Source organism: Heptranchias perlo, chromosome 7 (assembly GCF_035084215.1).
Source record: "Heptranchias perlo isolate sHepPer1 chromosome 7, sHepPer1.hap1, whole genome shotgun sequence".
In the NCBI taxonomy this organism is placed as follows: Eukaryota; Metazoa; Chordata; class Chondrichthyes; order Hexanchiformes; family Hexanchidae; genus Heptranchias; species Heptranchias perlo.
This window is the reverse complement of record NC_090331.1, coordinates 89,416,395-89,430,886: the sequence shown is the minus strand read 5'-3', so window position 1 is coordinate 89,430,886 and position 14,492 is coordinate 89,416,395. Positions and strand designations below refer to the sequence as shown.

The 14,492-nt window shown below is 50.5% G+C and overlaps 1 protein-coding gene across 1 annotated transcript in view; it reads left to right on the top strand.

Moving 5' to 3' along the window:
* LOC137323950 (INO80 complex subunit D-like) overlaps positions 1–8,043 on the top strand; it is a 110,708-nt gene extending 102,665 nt beyond the window's left edge. Inside the window, 2 exon segments of the mRNA XM_067988095.1 lie at positions 4,778–5,405; positions 5,407–8,043. Coding sequence (XP_067844196.1) covers positions 4,778–5,405; positions 5,407–5,926 — 1,148 coding nt within the window. The 3' untranslated portion in view covers positions 5,927–8,043.
* The last annotated feature ends 6,449 nt before the right edge of the window (positions 8,044–14,492 follow it).

Genomic DNA, 14,492 nt, shown 5'->3' with positions numbered 1-14,492 from the left:
GTACAGCAGTGTTCCCCAGGGGTCGGTGCTGGGACCACTGCTTTTCTTGATATATATTAATGACGTGGAATTGGGTGTCCAGGGTACAATTTCAAAATTTGCAGATAACACAAAACTTGGAATGGTAGTGGACAGTGAGGAGGGTAGTGATAGACTTCGAGAATATAAACAGACTGGTGGAACGGGTGGATACGTGGCAAATGAAATTTAACACAGAAAAATGCGAATTGACACATTTCGGTAGGAAGAACGAGGAAAGGCAATATAAACTAGAGGGCGCAATTCTAAACTGGGTACAGGAACAGAGAGATCTGGGGGGTATATGTGCACAAATCGTTGAAGGTGGCAGGGCATGTTGAAAAAGCGATTAAAAAAGCATACGGGATCCTGGGTTTTATAAATAGAGGCATAGAGTACAAAAGCAAGGAAGAATTGATGAACCTTTATAAAACACTGGTTCAGCCGCAACTGGAGTTTTGTGTCCAGTTCTGGGCACTGCACTTTAGGAAAGATATGAAGGCCTTAGAGAGGGTGCAGAAGAGATTTACTAGAATGATTCCAGGGATGAGGGACTTTAGTTACATGGATAGACTGGAGAAGCTGGGGTTGTTCTCCTTTGAATGGCGAAGGTTGAGAGGAGATTTGATAGAGGTATTCAAAATCATGAAGGGCCTAGACAGAGAGAAACTGTTCCCATTGGCAGAAGGGTCAAGATCCAGAGGACATAGATTTAAGGTGTTTGGCAAAAGAACCAAAGGCGACATGAGGAAAAACTTTTTTACACAGCGAGTGATCAGTAAGTTCGCTGATGATACAAAATTGGTAGGGTGGTAAATAGCGAGGAGGATAGCCTCAGTCTGCAGGACGATATAGATGGGTTGGTCAGATGGGCGGAACAGTGGCAAATGGAATTTAACCCGGAAAAGTGCGAGGTGATGCACTTTGGAGGGACTAACAAGGCAAGGGAATACACAATGAATGGGAGGACCCTAGGCAAGACAGAGGGTCAGAGGGATCTTGGTGTGCAAGTTCACAGATCCCTGAAGGCGGCGGAACAGGTAGATAAGGTGGTAAAGAAGGCATATGGGATACTTGCCTTTATTAGCCGAGGCATAGAATATAAGAGCAAGGAGGTTATGATGGAGCTGTATAAAACACTGGTTAGGCCACAGCTGGAGTACTGTGTACAGTTCTGGTCGCCACACTACAGGAAGGATGTGATCGCTTTGGAGAGGGTGCAGAGGAGATTCACCAGGATGTTACCAGGGCTGGAGCGCTTCAGCTATGAAGAGAGACTGGGAAGATTGGGTTTGTTTTCCTTGGAGCAGAGGAGGCTGAGGGGGGACATGATTGAGGTGTACAAAATTATGAGGGGCACAGATAGGATGGATACTAAGGAGCTTTTTCCCTTCGTTGAGGGTACTATAACAAGGAGACATAGATTCAAGGTAAAAGGCGGGAGGTTTAGAGGGGATTTGAGAAAGAACTTTTTCACCCAGAGGGTGGTTGGAGTCTGGAACTCACTGCCTGAAAGGGTTGTGGAGGCAGGAACCCTCACAACATTCAAGAAGCATTTGGATGAGCACTTGAAATGCCATAGCATACAAGGCTACGGACCAAATGCTGGAATATGGGATTAGAGTAGACAGGGCTGATGGCCGGCGCGGACACGATGGGCCGAAGGGCCTCTATCCGTGCTGTATAACTCTATGACTCTATGACTATGAGTGGTTAGGATCTGGAATGCACTGCCTGAGGGGGTGGTGGAGGCAGATTCAATCATGGCTTTCAAAAGGGAATTGGATAAGTACTTGAAAGGAAAAAAACTCGCAGGGCTACGGGGATAGGACGGGGGAGTGGGACTGGCTGAATTACTCTTGCACAGAGCCAGCACGGACTCGATGGGCCGAATGTGGCCGCCTTCCGTGCTGTAACAATTCTTTGATTCTATGAGTTGAGGCAGGCAGGTCTGGATTGTGCTACTGAGAAACTTTTTAGTTTTTCACACGTTGCTGTTGCTTCTCAACGGGGATATTATCTGTATGAAATACATAAAATAGTTTGTGGAGTTGACGCGTGGTTTAAAGCAGCTCCTTTTTTTTTAAAGCTCTAAAATATAGGCCTGGACAATCCTCTACTGACCCGAGTAAACTTGGAACATTTAAACACTTTGTTCATTTATATTTTGCTACAAAAAGAGCTTATGGGGAAAGAGCAGGGGAGTGGTACTGATTGGATTCCTCTCCTGGCGCGCTGGGCCAAATGTCCTCCTCCTGTGCTGTATCGTCCTATGATTCTCACGATACTTGAGGGCCGCACGGCTTCACCTTAAAGGTGCTTTCTGTGGTACTGCAGAAGGTTTGGACAGGAGAAAGCTCTACACTTACATCCATTAGAAGGGACATGTGTCACAAAAAGGATGATTTTAACCAACCCGAACCCCCGCAGGGTGTGGACAGTGTGGGCAATGGGTTAAGGGCGCACGGATCCTGGCTACAGGAGGCCCAGGTAAGTTACGGCTTACAAATGTTTAGAGGTTCTTTGTGGGCCAGGAAGGGCACCTCTGCTTCCCCTGGCCCCACAAGGATTCCTTTCGGCCTCCCCCGCCCCAGGCTTCCCTTCTTCCCCCCCCCCCCCCCCATCAATCACAGACTTGCTGACTCCCCCACTTTCCAAATCCATTCTTACTGGGGGAGGGGGGGGGGAAACTGTTTCCATGGGTTGGCGACCTGACCCTCCCCCCCCCCCCCCCCCCCCCCCACCACTAAATTTGATTACTGCTCACCAGCCGTGACATCATTCCTGCAGGAGAAAACAAAGAAAGGGAGAAAGAACTTGGGAGCCAATTTGCGCCCAGCAAGATCCTGCAAACCGCAGTGAGATAAAGAAAGAAAGACGGACGTGCATTTATAGAACCCCTTTTACAACCTCAGGATGTCCCAAAGTCCGTTACAGCCAATTATAGTACTTTTTATTTTTAAGTGTGATCGCTGTTGTAAGGGTAGGAAACGCGGCAGCCAATTTGCGCACAGCAAGATCCCACAAATAACAGTGAAATAATGATCAGATCATCTGCTTTTAGGGGTCAGTGTCAGTGCATGTAAATGATGTTGGGGATTGGGAGCCAAGGTAGGTCAGTGAGCAGGACTTGATGTGGGATAGGATAAGGGCAACAGCATTTTGAATGAGCTGAGGTATACGTGAGTGTGGCGGATGAGAGACCAGTCAGGAGAGCATTGGAATCGTCAAGTCTGGAGGTGGAAATGGCATGGGAGAGAGTTTCAGCAGCAGGTGGGTGGAGGTTGGTAATGTTACAGAGGTGGGAGTAGGCAGTTAATGACAGAGAGGGTTGAAGTAGGACACAGAGGTTGCGAAAAGTCTGGTTCAACCGGAGACGGTAGCCAGGGAGGGGGAATCGAGGCAAGGGTATTTGAGGGGGTTTAACGGGGGGAAATTGCCAATCTGTCACGTATAACACTGGGGTATGGTAATGGTGGGCACAGGTCTGTCACTGTATAACACTGGGGTATGGTAATGGTGGGTGCAGGTCTGTCACTGTATGACACTGGGGTACAGTACTGGTGGGCACAGGTCTGTCACTGTATCACACTGGGGTATGGCAATGGTGGGTGCAGGTCTGTCACTGTATGACACTGGGGTACAGTACTGGTGGGCACAGGTCTGTCACTGTATCACACTGGGGTATGGTAATGGTGGGTACAGGTCTGTTACTGTATAACGGGTACAGTAATAATGGGTACAGGTCTGTCACTGTATAACGGGTACAGTAATAGTGGGTACAGGTCTTGTCACTGTATAACGGGTACAGTACTGGTGGGCACAGGTCTATCACTATCACACTGGGGTACAGTAATGGTGGGTACAGGTCTGTTGCTGTATAACATGGGTACAGTAATAATGGGTACAGGTCTGTTACTGTATAACACTACAGTAATAGTGGGTACAGGTCTGTCACTGTATAACACTGGGGTACAGTAAATGTGGGTACAGGTCTGTCTCTATAACACTGGGGTACAGTAATGGGTACAGGTCTGTCACTGTATAACACTGGGTACAGTAAATGTGGGTACAGGTCTGTCACTGTATAACACGGGTACAGTAAATGTGGGTACAGGTCTGTCTCTGTATAACACTGGGGTACAGTAAATGTGGGTACAGGTCAGTCACTGTATAACACTGGGGTACAGTAATGGGTACAGGTCTGTCACTGTATAACGGGTACAGTAATGGGTACGGGTCTGTCACTGTATAACAATGGGGTACAGTAATGGTGGATACAGGTCTGTCACTATAACACTGGGGTACAGTAATGGTGGGTACAGGTCTGTCACTGTATAACACGGGTACAGTAATGGTGGGTACGGGTCTGTCACTGTATAACACGGGTACAGTAATGGTGGGTACAGGTCTGTCACAGAACATAGGTACAGTAATGGTGGGTACAGGTCTGTCACTATAACGGGTACAGTAATGGTGGATACAGGTCTGTCACTATAACACTGGGGTACAGTAATGGTGGGTACAGGTCTGTCACTGTATAACAATGGGGTACAGTAATGGTGGGTAGTGGGTTAATTTAAAAGAAAGGGAAGTACCTCACCAGTGCGAGGAGCCACAGGGTAGAATCTGTAAACCTGCAACTCCACACAACGGCATTTTGGATTCACAAAGGAAGTCTCTTAACAACGTTCTGTATCCTGTGCAAAAACTCTCTGCAGTAAAGTGATTCCCTTTTGTTCTTGCCGCCCTCCTCTAGGTAAAAATGGCGAACTCCTGCCAACGACGGAGGAAGCGGAGGAGCTGGAACGGGCGCTGGAGGCGGTAACGTCGTACGCCGCCTCGCTGGAGTGTCTGAGTTCCATCGGTGAGCTGGCGCACACGGACGGCGATGGCGACCAGGAGCTGTCGGGCAGAGGGATGGGCGTGTTTGTCGCTGCTGCTGCTGCAGCCGCCGCAGGGATGCCAGCCCTCAGCAGGGCAGTCAACAACGAACTCGGAGACCTCCTCAACGGGCGCATCTCCACGGAGAACTTCTCCAGCCTGGAGCTGGACGAGAACCTCCTTCATCACCCATCAGCACTGTCCAGTCCGTCGGGCTCCTTGGGGAGCCAGGCTCAGGGCGCGTACCATTCCCCGGTGGGCGTCGGCCTTGCCTCTGCCGCCCTGGTCAGTCAGAGTGGGCTCGGGGACCGGGCCTACCCGTCTCATTTTCACAGCCTCCAGGGCGACTCTATCCGCACCTCCCCCAGGACACACCTGCTGGGCAAAGCCGAGGACCTGATCTCGCCCCGGCCGCAATACGGCAGCGACCACTCACGCTCGTCCCCGTACAGCAGCGAGCACGTGCCGTCGCCCTACAGCGACGACGTCACCCCCCCCCCGCACCGCGCCCTACCCCAGCGACAGCATGGCGACGCCCTTCCCCACGGAGGTCACGCTGATGCCTGCCCACGTCTTGCCAGCCCAGCTGGTCAGCCCCAGGCCGCAGTGGGGCACCATCAGCCTCAGCGACCCGGCCACCATTACCGGCCTAATCTCGGCCGGGGCCGAGGGTCACCTCCTCTCCACGTCCCTCTCCACCCCTCTGTCCACACCTCACACGGCCTTCTCCACGGCAACGCCCGGCAACGCCGTCCTCCTCCCGGGGCTGACCCAGGCCGGCTTTAGCGGCGTGGCCACAGTGGGACCGTCCTCTCCTCCCGACCTGCCGACCTCCAACCCTTCCAAGCAGCAGCTCCCCCAGTTCAGCGCGGCCTTCGGCCCCCAGCTCACCTCCCACAGCGGCATCCCCAAGGACGTTCAGCCGACCCACAGCTCGATCGCGCCCCCCACGGGCTTCTCCGTAACCGCTGCCGCTGCTGCCAGCACGAACAATGTCACGGCTCCGTTTAGCACTCCGCAGTGAGTCTGTGCGGGATTACTGTATGAAGAGGCCACCTGTTTCTTGGCTTGCAAGCGAGGGGTCGAGATGCTCCCCTGATTTTTCTACGGTGTCTTGGGGTTTAAGGGGTATCATCTAGTTTTTAAAACCTTTCTGCATAAGGGTGGAGGGGAGAAAATGCTCTGGAACCAGGTTTTGGGAGCATAGGGAGAAAGTAACTCGTGATTAGGCAGAGATGCCAGTGATTCCCCGCCTTTATCCAGGAGGAATTTCGCTGTTTATTGTTAAATTCCTCTATCCTCAACCCGTTCATTCGCTTCCCGCCTCCAAAAGAAACAAAATTAGATCTGCCTTTTTGTAATAATTCTGTTACGATTTATTTTTTTGAACGACAGATCCAAGTCACTTTGTACACTCAGTAACTTGGGTGGGGAGGGGAGTTTTCTAGTCGGACTTTCTCACCCCCCTCCCTACTCCCCCTGGCATTTATGAATGCCCTCCATCACTGGCACCTCTGTCATGATCAGCGTATTAAAGTGAATCGACAGCCAACCCACCTGAAGCAGTTGCCCGCGGTGAAGATGGCGGCCGGATCCGAACCTCTGCCAACCTTTTAGTGGACGTCGCCGTTGCTCACCTGGGTACTTCGCCAAGCAGCCACTCTGAATTCAGGTGACTTCCTTTCCACCATTGCCAGGGCCTTGTGTGCTTTTTGAAAAGGGGATTGGTGACCCTTTGCCCCCTTCCTATTCAGGGCTAACAGAGCGTAATACATTCAGTTTGAGTATATTTTTTATGTAAATACATTAGTACATTTTATGACGACATTACTTATCTATAAAACCATTAATGGCGCACTGTTAAGTATCAAACTCAAAGATAGATGTTTGGCTCATTGAGGCTTTTTATATAAAAAAGAATATACACGCACATACACACACACACACACACACACACACCATAGATTCTGGATCAGGTGCCCACCGTCTCTGCACATACATGTCCCAAAGTTGCTGTGAGATTCTTGAGCGAGGTGGCAGAACTAACGTCATTTATTTGCTAAAATACAATCCTAAAACTCGGTCTAAAGTCTTCTGTGCGTGGACTACTAACAAGCAAATCATTTCAGCCTGCGAGGCCACTTCAGGGCACTTTTTAAAAATGTAATATTCACACAGGCTCCAATTCCTAGGTTCAAAGCCATGGTTAAGAGTTATCTTGCCCCCCAACCTGAGCATCATACTTTTTTTTCCCTACCCTTCCTCTGCCTTCTCCTCCCTGGCTCCTTCTTCCTTCAATCCCGGGGCCACAATCCCTGCCCGTAACACCAATAGTGGGTGCGCAGAACGTGTTTATCGAGTGACCAGCACCTGAGTACTAACAGCGTCTATCCTTTTGGCCTCCATTTTGAACCTATTTCTGCAAGAGGCACTGCTGCATTCGGCAGAAGCAGCTGCGTTCGGTTAAATCCCAAGTCCGATACCCATCTTAGATTTATACAATCACTCGCTTACAAATTGATCACTGAAGCTTTTGTTCCATTTTAATTAGTGGTTTGGGGAGAGGAGAGGGAGAGTATCCTTCACTTCTATTATTGTTGATGGGGGCAGCGGAGAGATTGTGGGGCCTGTCCTAGGCCTGCTTGGCGGGGGAGGGGGACATGTATTTTTCTCACTGACTCTGACAGCCACTCCCGGGACCCTTGTGAAGAGGGGTGTCTCGAGATGCCACCTGAAGCACAAAACCCTCTCTACATCACCCAACTCCATCGGAACATAACCTGTATAAAAGCGCCTTAAGCACGCGGGATCCAGATTCGCTCTCAAACTGGTCTAGCACTTTTGACACCCGACACTCGTAATGGCTAGTTCACGTGCAGTCTGGGACTGCTCGTCCCTGGCTCCCAGAGTTTAGCTGTTCATTGTATTGCGCCAAGACCTGTAAAAACCAGAGCCAGCAACCAGGTGGCACGAGTGTGGCGCAATATAAAGGCAGCTAAAGTGTGCCACCCACCGTGTCTACTGCAATGCATCCAGTGTCTTATAATGCCAAATATGTTCGTTTTTTTTAGAGAAAAAACTTTATTTATAACAGAAAAGGTCTGAATGTGTATAAAATATATTCAACGGGCTATACTCTTGTGCCTACTGTAGAGTTTTTAAATAATATGCTTCAATGAGGTTACCCCAGTTTTAAAATTTTAAATTAATCACACGTGCACAACCACACACACAAATATATATTGTATATAATACACAAAATGCATCTATTTACATCTCTCAAAATCACTTTACACACTGCGGTACCACCGCCCCCCTGATGGCGGCGCTGCTGTGCTTGAAGTTCCTAATCTCGGTACCGCCCCCACCAGGCACTCGGCTGTTACTGCACCTCCCAGGTCCCGAGCACCAAGTCCCTCCCTTGTCAACTTCTTGCGCTCCCATAGTTTTAAGACAGGACGCAAGTTTCAATGAAACTTTGCTTGCTGAACGCCTTGGGTTTCGGCTCGAGACGAGGCAGAAGCCAGGGTGCACTATGACGAATCATCTCCCTGGTCTATCTCGAAGAAGGTGCATAGGATCCCAGGTTAAGACTCACTTTTGTATATAAAGACGAGCTTGTTAGCTTGCTGCACACTACGTGTAGAACAGACCCATATCAGACATGTCTTGAGGAAGGGCTATCGCAGTATACTATATATACACCCTACCCCTTTTAAAAACAAATCATGCACTCCCATTGTTCCATTTTAATTTGAACACCCAAAGCTTGTCAACCTGATGTCCTCTCATCATGGAATATAAGATCTAATTATATATTGGTAGTTTACTTAGTTGATTACAATAATGAAGTGCTTCAATATTGTCTGTTGGTGGTTTAAATAGAGTGATATCTATTTTAATAATGCATTGTGTCAGATTTGCATTGAAGAGAGGGGAGCTGTGGATCCCCTCCATTTGGTCAATGGGGCAGTAGCTGTGTCTGGCTAGCCCTGTTGCTTTATAGGATCAGGCGATTATGGGACTTTCCGCTGGCCATCCAGAGTGAGTGACCTTAGACTGTTGAAAGAGGGAAGGCGTGATAGAGAATCATGTTTGAAACTCGGCAGAGCAGGGTTTGGGATTTCAGTGATGTACTGGGTTATTGGTTTACTCTTGCTTGTCAGCTGACTGGCTGAAAGGGGGCCATTGCAGCCTGGTTTGCATTCTGATTTGTTCGAGACGTGATGCTCCTGCCTGATATGATGCTGAGGACAGCATGCGCTGTATTACTCTTCAGCATTTGGTGACGGGAGAAGCAGCGTTCACATAATGATTAATTGAAGTTAATGGTTAATATAACTGTTAACTTTTTGTGGACCATTATATGAACGCTGCCTCCCCTGTCACCAAATGCTGAAGAGTAATGCAGCACATGCTGTCCTCAGCATCATATCAGGCAGGAGCATCACGTCTCGAACAAATCAGAATGCAAAAAGAGTTAACAGGTCAGCATTGCACAGGAATCATTTTCAGCTATGGTGACTGAAAAATAAAGCATCTCACTAGCTTGCATCCCTAACCCCCTGGTGTGTGTATCCCTTCATCCCTAACCCCCTGGTGTGTGTATCCCTTCATCCCTAACCCCCTGGTGTGAGTATCCCTTCATCCCTAACCCCCTGGTGTGTGTATCCCTTCATCCCTAACCCCCTGGTGAGAGTATCCCTTCATCCCTAACCCCCAAGTGTGTGTATCCCTTCATCCCTAACCCCCTGGTGAGAGTATCCCTTCATCCCTAACCCCCTGGTGTGTGTATCCCTTCATCCCTAACCCCCTGGTGTGTGTATCCCTTCATCCCTAACCCCCTGGTGTGTGTATCCCTTCATCCCTAACCCCCTGGTGTGTGTATCCCTTCATCCCTAACCCCCTGGTGTGTGTATCCCTTCATCCCTAACCCCCTGGTGTGTGTATCCCTTCATCCCTAACCCCCTGGTGAGAGTATCCCTTCATCCCTAACCCCCTGGTGTGTGTATCCCTTCATCCCTAACGCCCTGGTGTGAGTATCCCTTCATCCCTAACCCCCTGGTGTGTGTATCCCTTCATCCCTAACCCCCTGGTGAGAGTATCCCTTCATCCCTAACCCCCTGGTGTGTGTATCCCTTCATCCCTAACGCCCTGGTGTGAGTATCCCTTCATCCCTAACCCCCTGGTGTGTGTATCCCTTCATCCCTAACCCCCTGGTGAGAGTATCCCTTCATCCCTAACCCCCTGGTGTGTGTATCCCTTCATCCCTAACCCCCTGGTGTGTGTATCCCTTCATCCCTAACCCCCTGGTGAGAGTATCCCTTCATCCCTAAGCCCCTGGTGTGAGTATCCCTTCATCCCGAACCCCCTGGTGAGAGTATCCCTTCATCCCGAACCCCCTGGTGTGTGTATCCCTTCATCCCTAACCCCCTGGTGTGTGTATCCCTTCATCCCTAACCCCCTGGTGTGTGTATCCCTTCATCCCTAACCCCCTGGTGAGAGTATCCCTTCATCCCTAACCCCCTGGTGTGTGTATCCCTTCATCCCTAACCCCCTGGTGTGTGTATCCCTTCATCCCTAACCCCCTGGTGAGAGTATCCCTTCATCCCTAACCCCCTGGTGTGTGTATCCCTTCATCCCTAACCCCCTGGTGAGAGAATCCCTTCATCCCTAACCCCCTGGTGTGAGTATCCCTTCGTCCCTAACCCCCTGGTGAGAGTATCCCTTCATCCCTAACCCCCTGGTGTGTGTATCCCTTCATCCCTAACCCCCTGGTGAGAGAATCCCTTCATCCCTAACCCCCTGGTGTGTGTATCCCTTCGTCCCTAACCCCCTGGTGAGAGTATCCCTTCATCCCTAACCCCCTGGTGAGAGAATCCCTTCATCCCTAACCCCCTGGTGTGAGTATCCCTTCGTCCCTAACCCCCTGGTGAGAGTATCCCTTCATCCCTAACCCCCTGGTGTGTGTATCCCTTCATCCCTAACCCCCTGGTGAGAGAATCCCTTCATCCCTAACCCCCTGGTGTGTGTATCCCTTCATCCCTAACCCCCTGGTGAGAGAATCCCTTCATCCCTAACCCCCTGGTGTGAGTATCCCTTCGTCCCTAACCCCCTGGTGTGTGTATCCCTTCATCCCTAACCCCCTGGTGAGAGTATCCCTTCATCCCTAACCCCCTGGTGTGAGTATCCCTTCGTCCCTAACCCCCTGGTGTGTGTATCCCTTCATCCCTAACCCCCTGGTGTGTGTATCCCTTCATCCCTAACCCCCTGGTGAGAGTATCCCTTCATCCCTAACCCCCTGGTGTGTGTATCCCTTCATCCCTAACCCCCTGGTGAGAGTATCCCTTCATCCCTAACCCCCTGGTGAGAGTATCCCTTCATCCCTAACCCCCTGGTGTGTGTATCCCTTCATCCCTAACCCCCTGGTGTGTGTATCCCTTCATCCCTAACCCCCTGGTGTGTGTATCCCTTCATCCCTAACCCCCTGGTGAGAGTATCCCTTCATCCCTAACCCCCTGGTGTGTGTATCCCTTCATCCCTAACCCCCTGGTGTGTGTATCCCTTCATCCCTAACCCCCTGGTGTGTGTATCCCTTCATCCCTAACCCCCTGGTGAGAGTATCCCTTCATCCCTAACCCCCTGGTGTGTGTATCCCTTCATCCCTAACCCCCTGGTGAGAGTATCCCTTCATCCCGAACCCCCTGGTGTGAGTATCCCTTCGTCCCTAACCCCCTGGTGTGTGTATCCCTTCATCCCTAACCCCCTGGTGTGAGTATCCCTTCATCCCTAACCCCCTGGTGAGAGTATCCCTTCATCCCTAACCCCCTGGTGTGTGTATCCCTTCATCCCTAACCCCCTGGTGTGAGTATCCCTTCATCCCTAACCCCCTGGTGTGAGTATCCCTTCATCCCTAACCCCCTGGTGTGTGTATCCCTTCATCCCTAACCCCCTGGTGTGTGTATCCCTTCATCCCTAACCCCCTGGTGTGTGTATCCCTTCATCCCTAACCCCCTGGTGTGTGTATCCCTTCATCCCTAACCCCCTGGTGTGTGTATCCCTTCATCCCTAACCCCCTGGTGAGAGTATGCCTTCATCCCTAACCCCCTGGTGAGAGTATCCCTTCATCCCTAACCCCCTGGTGAGAGTATCCCTTCATCCCTAACCCCCTGGTGTGTGTATCCCTTCATCCCTAACCCCCTGGTGAGAGTATCCCTTCATCCCTAACCCCCTGATGAGAGTATCCCTTCATCCCTAACCCCCTGGTGTGTGTATCCCTTCATCCCTAACCCCCTGGTGTGTGTATCCCTTCATCCCTAACCCCCTGGTGAGAGTATCCCTTCATCCCTAACCCCCTGGTGTGTGTATCCCTTCATCCCTAACCCCCTGGTGAGAGTGTCCCTTCATCCCTAACCCCCTGGTGTGTGTATCCCTTCATCCCTAACCCCCTGGTGAGAGTATCCCTTCATCCCTAACCCCCTGGTGTGTGTATCCCTTCGTCCCTAACCCCCTGGTGAGAGTATCCCTTCGTCCCTAACCCCCTGGTGTGTGTATCCCTTCATCCCTAACCCCCTGGTGAGAGTATCCCTTCATCCCTAACCCCCTGGTGTGTGTATCCCTTCATCCCTAACCCCCTGGTGAGAGTATCCCTTCATCCCTAACCCCCTGGTGTGTGTATCCCTTCATCCCTAACCCCCTGGTGAGAGTATCCCTTCATCCCTAACCCCCAAGTGTGTGTATCCCTTCATCCCTAACCCCCTGGTGAGAGTATCCCTTCGTCCCTAACCCCCTGGTGAGAGTATCCCTTCATCCCTAACCCCCTGGTGTGTGTATCCCTTCATCCCTAACCCCCTGGTGTGTGTATCCCTTCATCCCTAACCCCCTGGTGAGAGTATCCCTTCATCCCTAACCCCCTGGTGTGTGTATCCCTTCATCCCTAACCCCCTGGTGAGAGTATCCCTTCGTCCCTAACCCCCTGGTGAGAGTATCCCTTCATCCCTAACCCCCTGGTGAGAGTATCCCTTCATCCCTAACCCCCTGGTGTGTGTATCCCTTCATCCCTAACCCCCTGGTGTGTGTATCCCTTCATCCCTAACCCCCTGGTGTGTGTATCCCTTCATCCCTAACCCCCTGGTGAGAGTATCCCTTCATCCCTAACCCCCTGGTGTGTGTATCCCTTCATCCCTAACCCCCTGGTGTGTGTATCCCTTCATCCCTAACCCCCTGGTGAGAGTATCCCTTCATCCCTAACCCCCTGGTGAGAGTATCCCTTCATCCCTAACCCCCTGGTGTGTGTATCCCTTCATCCCTAACCCCCTGGTGAGAGTATCCCTTCATCCCTAACCCCCTGGTGTGTGTATCCCTTCATCCCTAACCCCCTGGTGTGTGTATCCCTTCATCCCTAACCCCCTGGTGTGTGTATCCCTTCATCCCTAACCCCCTGGTGTGTGTATCCCTTTGTCCCTAACCCCCTGGTGAGAGTATCCCTTCATCCCTAACCCCCTGGTGTGTGTATCCCTTTGTCCCTAACCCCCTGGTGTGTGTATCCCTTCGTCCCTAACCCCCTGGTGAGAGTATCCCTTCATCCCTAACCCCCTGGTGTGTGTATCCCTTCGTCCCTAACCCCCTGGTGTGTGTATCCCTTCGTCCCTAACCCCCTGGTGAGAGTATCCCTTCGTCCCTAACCCCCTGGTGAGAGTATCCCTTCGTCCCTAACCCCCTGGTGTGAGTATCCCTTCGTCCCTGATTGTGACATATATATCTCTTCATCCCTAAACCCTTGGTCTGATATGCCTCCATCTGATCTCTTGGCATGTGGATCTCTCCCTGATCCCTCGATCTATGTATCCTTTTATCCCTGGTGATGTGATGTGCAAAACCCTCCATCTCTGATGCTTGGCTGCACATATCTCTCCATCCCTGATCCATCGTCCCTGTCTTAGTTTGTTCCTAGCCCACTGACTTTGCAACTCTTATTTTACCAAAAGATGTATTTTATTATTTTTCTGAGACACATTTCCTCTCCTCAAAGTTTAAATGAAATGTTATGTGAGTTCAGTAAAATGTCCTACTTGTTAAGTGGCCAGAACCTTTTAAATCATTAATCCCATCACTGGTTGCATTTGAAAGTGATGGAATACTAATATATTCCAATTGGGCGTGGTGTGGCTTTGGTGCGTGACACTGGATGGTGCAGTGTGTTCTCTGTGGTGTGGTTGTGATTAGTTTTGGATAAGTTGCTGCAGAGTGAAGATGAGAGCATGTGTTTGAGTAAGGGTTATTTTTGGGAACTTCTGTGCAATGTCGTAAGTTATGACTATCATTGAACACCAGATGCTTTGTGTTGACCATCATGTGGCTACTGAATTAAGGTGATCTTAAATTTTATTTTTAAAAATCGACCTTCTTGACTTCATTGACGACCGTTGTTATGGAGAAGATGGTAGTGGGGCTTTGGGGCCCAGTAATGTGCGGCCTATTGTGGGATCATCGGTTGTCTGCACAAATTCTTGGACCAAAGGCCATGGACAGCTAGCGCCATTTTTCCAGCTAAGTTTCAGAGAGACAGCTGAAAAAGTAAATAGGTTAAA